Genomic DNA, 7,689 nt, shown 5'->3' on the forward strand with positions numbered 1-7,689 from the left:
TGCTGGCCACTAATGAACTAATGAATCCCTTATCTTCCACCAGGGGAATGATTGTTCAATGCAATCATCACCATCAGTAGCTGTTTTTAGCTCTGGAGAGTTAATTATTAAGAATGGGCACCAATACAGTCAAATAAGTTGCTGATGTAATCTGAGATGAATTCAGGTCTGTTAGTTCTATGTGCAGAGTGGGTATGAAAGTTTTTACGTCACATATTTGACTTTACGGACCTCTTGTGGTGTCATTAGTTGATTCAATGAAGGGGCTGAACTGAGTAGAAACACTCTCATGTATAAATGACCCATAGGGTCACTGAAGACTGAGATGTAGAAACCATGGCTGTAGTAGAAGGATTTATCCAGGTTCCCAGTGTGGTCACCCTGCTAGGTGCTGTACTGGTTTTTCTGGTCCTGTATCTTCTCTCCAGCATCCATAACAAGGGGAAGGAGCCCCCAGGACCCAGACCTTTGCCCCTCATTGGAAACCTACTGCAGCTGGACTTCAAGAAACTGCATCTCAGCCTCTTTCAGGTACATCTGATTTACTTCCCTCATTTACATGATTTATCATTTTTCATGCTACACATCTAGAATATTGACTGGAAGAAACAAGTTGACTTTCTGAGAGACCAGATGGTCATTAATTGAAATTTTGAGAACTATGACGTATGTAACCGGGAGCTGTTGGGAATCAAGCTGGTATTAGAGACGCTGGCTTTAAGGAGCCCATCACCCTTTCTAGGTTCTAACTGACCACCAGAATGTGGAATATGTCTGTAACACTAAGAGCCTGAAACCTTGGCAAGCCCAATGCGCATGTTTTTAGGCTCATTTCTAGCTCACATTCACCTACCTGCCAGTAGAGAAGAATATCAAGGCAGATGCCCCCCCCTCTCTGAGGTTTGACCCAGACCGGAGCCAACCAGATGACACCATCTAACCCATAACTCTTTGTGTATATTTCAGATGAGATCATATATTTCTCAATACTCATACTACACTTCTTTTTGACTGGAAGAAATGATCTTCTGACTTTTTGAAAGATGAGGTCTTTTACTCAGAGTGAAATTAAAATTACATGGTACCTGTGATGCTGTAGAAAAATAAAGAGACGAACAAAGAATGCAGATTATTGTATAGATAAATAAAATAAAATCAATCGATTCAAATGTGAATCAGTAAAATTTACAAATGGAATAAGTTTGGGCTAAATAAATCGCATGACTCTGACCAGGATAAACCATTTAAAAATGGATGGATACATTTTGTAATCATCATGTGTCATTATTAAGTTTTGATTAAATATTAATTCTGAAAAAAGACACATTATCATTTGTGGTTGAAAATGACCAATATTCATTGCACCAATTTCAAGACTTGCATTGTCTGACAGCCTTAAAGTCGTCAGGTGTGAGATGAACACAGATAGCCAAAATAACTAATTAATTTCCATAATTTTATATATCAGCTGGGGAGATTTAAAGATATATTTTTTAAATTATAATCAGTCCATTATGACATACGGTATTAAAAATATGTACTTATTAATTATTTGAAATGTCCAAATTAACTTATTGCAGATATAAAAAAATATGAAATAAATGCATAGCAAACACAGTGATTGACAAAATAGGAATTTCTTTTACTAGAAATAGTTTTGTGGAGGATTTTTTAATGGAGGTCAAAACCCAGTTTACACCAGGGTTGGTCTTCCAGCCATGCACTTTGTCAGACAGCGGAAGGGTATGGGGACCAGCAAATTTCTTGTGGGGGATCCCTGACTGTCGATCGAAGAAATGGATTGTGGGGACATATGTGTGGTGGACCTGTCTGGGCAAATGAACAAATTTGATTTGTAATCCCAGTCCAACTCTGGTTTAAACTGAGCTAATGATTTCAGAATGTTTGCCCATGATCTACTGATTAATCTTAGATTTTAAGGGAATTATTTTAAATTGACTTTTGATGACAGACTGGTTATGGTTTCATGTTCTGAATCCCAGAATACACTTTAATAGTAACTGAAGTTTCCCTTTTTTCTCTGTTTTTCCTACAGCTATCGCAAAAATATGGGCAAGTGTTCACCATTCACTTTGGCTCAAGGAAATGTGTGGTTCTTGCAGGCTTTAAGACCGTTAGAGAGGCCCTTGCTAACTTTCCTGAGGAGTTTGGTCAGCGGGCCAAATTGCCGATATTTCAGGATTTAGCCAACGGTCACGGTATGTGAATATCTATTAAAGCATGTTTGGTGATTAAAGACTTTGTGAATGACATCATGGGGTCATTTAGATGTCATGGTGGATATTTTTAATTAGAACAGCTTTTTATTTCATTAATTTCACAAAAGAGATACCCGGATATTGAAAGCTGGAATGCCATTTTTAAATTGGGGGAATGTTCTCGGGACAAATGTAGGTGTCTCACTGGTCTTTAAGCTTTCTGTTGTTGGATATGGGACACTAATTTAGGTGGGGTTTTAATCCTGAACAGGATACATTGTGTACACAGATATTCATGGTAATACTATGAATGCTGTAAATAGATCATACTGACATAACTGAAAGTCTCTCAACTTATACAGGAATCCTGTTTGCAAATGGAGACTCATGGAAGGAGATGAGACGCTTTGCTCTAACCAGCCTTCGTGATTTTGGGATGGGCAAACAACAAATGGAAGAGAAAATCATTGAAGAGCTCCACTATGTCACAGATTTGTTTGAAAACTTCAAAGGTGAGATAATACTGATGTGTGACATAGAATGGAATTTTGTTTCTGTAAAATAAGTGTCATGTCAGGTGGGACAAAGCCTGCGGGAGCAGCAGAAGAAGGTTTATTTAACTCAAACTAACAATAACTGAAAATAAACAGGACCTTCAGGGATCTGAATGGGAGGAATGGAGGAAGGCAGAGAACAGACCTGTTCAGCAGTGAGGAGGAATCCATCTGGGCCTGAGGGCTTCAGAGGACCAGTGGGGCTGGCGGGTACCGAGGTGCCAGCGGGACCGGAGGATGAGGGGCTGCAGGACAGGAAGGCGAAGAGGACACTGCAAGACCGGAGCAGGAGGATGACGAGGGGCTGCAGGACAGGAGCAGATACAGGGATAGGAGCAGAAGGCTCGCTGACTGCACCAAGACTTATGGCCGGGTTGGTGTGATCGTTGGGCAAAAGTGATGGTCCTCAGAGTGGGATTAAGGCCAAGGCCCAGAGGGTCCCATGCTAAGTCTTCCAGAGTGGTATCGTCCAGGTCCATCTCCTCTGGTGGTAACCCAGAGGTTGAGTGTTGGCCTGGCGGCAACCTGCAAGGAATGAGGAGGCCATCTGGACAATGAAAGGAGGAGGGCACCTGGGTGACGGCAGGAGACAGGGTTGGCCCCTAGGTAATGGCAAGAGGCGAGGCAGGCAACTGGGTGACATCAGGAGATGAGGAGGGCGCTGGCAAGAGGTCAGGAGATGAGATGGAAGCCTACATGACGGCTGGTGACAGCGAGGCTGGAGCTGACAGTGAGCAGGACAAAGCTGGGACACCTGGAGGTGAACAGGGAGAAGCTGGGACACCTGGAGGTGAACAGGGAGAAGCTGGGACTCCTGGAGGTGAACAGGGAGAAGCTGGGACTCCTGGAGGTGAACAGGGAGAAGCTGGGACACCTGGAGGTGAACAGGGAGAAGCTGGGACTCCTGGAGGTGAACAGGGAGAAGCTGGGACACCTGGAGGTGAACAGGGAGAAGCTGGGACTCCTGGAGGTGAACAGGGAGAAGCTGGGACACCTGGAGGTGAACAGGGAGAAGCTGGGACTCCTGGAGGTGAACAGGGAGAAGCTGGGACACCTGGAGGTGAACAGGGAGAAGCTGGGACTCCTGGAGGTGAACAGGGAGAAGCTGGGACACCTGGAGGTGAACAGGGAGAAGCTGGGACTCCTGGAGGTGAACAGGGAGAAGCTGGGACACCTGGAGGTGAACAGGGAGAAGCTGGGACACCTGGAGGTGAACAGGGAGAAGCTGGGACACCTGGAGGTGAACAGGGAGAAGCTGGGACACCTGGAGGCGGCCAAAGCAGCCCTCTCTGGGCCGGTAGCCTGGAGCACCGGCAGAATGGCACTTTCTGAACCAGAAGCTAGGGCAGCAGCAACAGCGTGGAAGAACTGTGGAGACACTGTAGAGGCAATGACAAGCTTTGAAGACCCAGGGAGAACTAATATGGGCTTGAGAGGAAAGGTACTTCAAAAGTAACAGAATCAGGGGAAACTTCATCATAATGGTATCTTTTTGTATTGCATCATACACCATATATGTAGATGCCATTTCTATCATCGAGTGGATCTGTCTGTCTGTCTGTTTATATTTGTTTAAATTCTAGAAATATTTATATTTTTTAGGGTTAATGTTTTAACATGTTTGTTTATAACCTGTTGACAGGTAAACCATTTGACATCACCAAAGGATTGACCTACTCCATGTCCAACATCATATCATCCATTATTTTTGGCAGTCGGTTTGACTATACTGACCCTCAATTCCAAGAAATGGTCAAAACTTCAAACAGAAGTACACTTCTCTTGGGGTCACCAGGAGTCCAGGTACTCTGACAAGTTTCCATTGGCTTTACTCTCAAATACTGAATGTGCCTTTAAAAGCCAGATACAAAAAAGTTTTTCAGAAGGTTTTCTTCATGATTGTGTTGTTCTAATGAGCTACCAGCCATACAGCTTGTGACTTATCTTCTCTGTCTTCTTGCAGCTCTATAATGCATTTCCCTCCCTCAGCTGGGTGTTTAAGGATAGGAAAGATCTAATGGAGAGTTTCAGATGCAATCTATTTCAGATTAAAAGACTCATAAGTAAGCTTCAGGAAACCTTTAATGCTGAGGACAGGAGAGGGTTTGTGGACTCCTTCCTCATCCAACAACAAAAGGTGAAGATGCTGACATCATTGACAGGTTCATCAATCCCCAGATTGATTCCAGAAAATTAAGTTGCCATTGATTGTACTTCTCTATATTCCACTGTCTCCAACAGATACCCTCGCAGCGAAATTCTGCCCACTACCATAACGAGAACCTCTTAATTAGTGTGGCTAACTTGTTTCTAGCTGGAACTGACACCACTGCGACCACACTGCGTTGGGGCCTCCTGTTTATGGCCAAATACCCCCATATACAGGGTAAGGACAGACACATTCACATAGGCCTTAACACAGTACCCCCCCCCCCCCGTATACAGGGTGAGGACAGACACATTCACACAGGCCTTAACACGGTACCCCCGTATACAGGGTGAGAACAGACACATTCACACGGGCCTTAACACGGTACCCCCATATACAGGGTAAGGACAGACACATTCACACGGGCCTTAACACAGTACCCCCATATACAGGGTGAGGACAGACACATTCACACGGGCCCTAACACGGTACCCCCACATACAGGGTGAGGACAGACACATTCACATGGGCCTTAACACGGTACCCCCGTATACAGGGTGAGGACAGACACATTCACACAGGCCTTAACACGGTACCCCCACATACAGGGTGAGGACAGACACATTCACATGGGCCTTAACACGGTACCCCCATATACAGGGTGAAGACAGACGCATTCACACGGGCCTTAACATGGTACCCCCATATACAGGGTGAGGACAGACACATTCACACAGGCCTTAACACGGTACCCCCATATACAGGGTGAAGACAGACGCATTCACACAGGCCTTAACACGGTACCCCCATATACAGGGTGAAGACAGACACATTCACACGGACCTTAACACGGTACCCCTGTATACAGGGTGAGAACAGCATATGTCTACCAGCCAATGTGTCTCACTACCATATATAATGAAACTGTTGGATCAACACACAACATTGTGCACATAAACCTGTTCAAGCGTGTCAAGAAATATAGACAAGTTTTGAAAAAATATATGTACTCAAAGACCCATATTTAAGTGCCTTCTAGAATTCATAGATGCTGGCTGTTCCCCATCCACCAATAGACCGCGTACAGGAGGAGCTGGACATGGTCACTGGGGGTCGGCAGACTCGAGTGGAGGACAGGAAGAACCTGCCGTATACAGACGCCGTCATCCACGAGATACAGAGACTGGCCAACATTGTTCCGTTGAATGCCCTGAATGTCACAAGGTCTGACGTGGTCTTCCGGGGATACCACATAAAAAAGGTGAACAACGGCACTCGTGTTTTTAAAACCTAAAAGAAAATTATAGCTGCAACTTAATTAGTTCTGCTAGTTAGGTAGTATAGAATAGAATTTTTTTGTTTATTTTTAGTGGGTATAATTTGTTTTGCTGTTTGGGTATATTCAGTACATTTCTGTGTATAACTACATCTTGATTAAACTTGTCTGTAGGGGACCACTGTCATCCCACTGTTGACGTCTGTACTTTATGATGAGAGTGAATGGGAGACTCCCCATACCTTCAACCCCGGCCACTTCCTGGACGATCAGGGCCGCTTCAGAAAGAGGGACGCCTTCTTGCCCTTCTCTGCAGGTACAGCTCAGGTTCTTCTCTGGCCTTCAGTAAAATGCTTATGAACGGAGCTCTGCTTTTTCCTCTGGCTAACTGTCTGAATATCGTTGTCCGTTATTCCCCTTAATAAGCAGAGAGAATCTCCCCATCTGTCTTTTCTCCAGGGCGTCGGGCGTGTCCTGGAGAGAGTATGGCCAGGATGGAGCTCTTCCTCTTCTTCACCTCACTCCTGCAGAAGTTCCGTTTCACTCCACCTCCTGGGGTGACTGAATCTGATCTGGACCTCGCTCCAGTTGTAGGCTTAATACTTAACCCCTCCCCCCATAAACTCTGTGCTGTAAATCGGGCCTGAAGCTCCTGAACTCTGCTGGTTCAGATGCAGAGATGTTGAAGTGCTGCAGTTGTAACGGGCAAAGTCTAAATTTTCATCTGTCACATGCAGTCGTACTTGTACAACAAAGTGAAATGCTTATTCTGCCAGGTTCACCGACACATAACATTTGAGAAATTACAATCTAAAATATACAGAATGTAATAAAATATATTAAATATATTTACAGAAACATCTGTGCCAGAATCAAAAGGTGACTCAGATGGTTAAGTCTCTGTACTTGTGAGCTGAAGGTCCCTGGTTTGAGCCCCCACCCCAGTGGAATGATTGCATGTCTGTGGGCCCTTAAGTAAGGCCTTTAACCCCCAGCTCCAGGGGTGCTTCCTATACTCTAATCTCAAAGCTACGGAGCACAAGTTGGGGTAAGTAAAGAGGTATGATGTGTATTTGAGTGTATAACAGGACCCTTAGTTAGGGTCCTGGAGAAGGATTAAGCTTTTAATTGCACAACTAGACCATACAGCACAGTTAAAGACCCTGGTCAAGGATGCACACACACACACAATCATTTCACTGGGGCAGGGGCTCAAACCGGGGGCCTTTAGCTCACGAGCACAGAGACTTAACCATCTGAGCCAATCACCAGCCACATAGGCTAAGGGAGGATCCTGGGGCAGAACTCGTCAGCAGTCAGTCCGCACATTTAACACACAGAAGAGGACAGGGGGGAGTCACAGTGCAAGAGCAGCTAATGTGTGGCAACCCCAGCCTGGGCTCGAACCAGCAGCCTTCCAATCACAGGCTCAGAGACTTAGCCCTCAGCCACTCACTCGCTTGCATGCAAATGATGCTTTCGTTCTTTATT

At 45.0% G+C, this 7,689-nt stretch overlaps 1 protein-coding gene across 1 annotated transcript; it reads left to right on the forward strand.

Annotated features, from left to right (window-relative positions):
* Positions 1-336: 336 nt before the first annotated feature.
* Positions 337-6,959, forward strand: LOC111843214 (cytochrome P450 2K1-like). Its single transcript, XM_072704829.1, has 9 exons — positions 337-531; positions 2,057-2,219; positions 2,582-2,731; positions 4,416-4,576; positions 4,737-4,910; positions 5,015-5,159; positions 5,999-6,183; positions 6,373-6,514; positions 6,658-6,959. The coding sequence occupies exons 1-9, from the start codon at positions 337-339 to the stop codon at positions 6,843-6,845; spliced, it is 1,503 nt and encodes a 500-aa protein (XP_072560930.1). The 3' UTR covers positions 6,846-6,959.
* Positions 6,960-7,689: the final 730 nt, after the last annotated feature.

This window comes from Paramormyrops kingsleyae, chromosome 22, assembly GCF_048594095.1.
Source record: "Paramormyrops kingsleyae isolate MSU_618 chromosome 22, PKINGS_0.4, whole genome shotgun sequence".
NCBI lineage: Eukaryota > Metazoa > Chordata > Actinopteri > Osteoglossiformes > Mormyridae > Paramormyrops > Paramormyrops kingsleyae.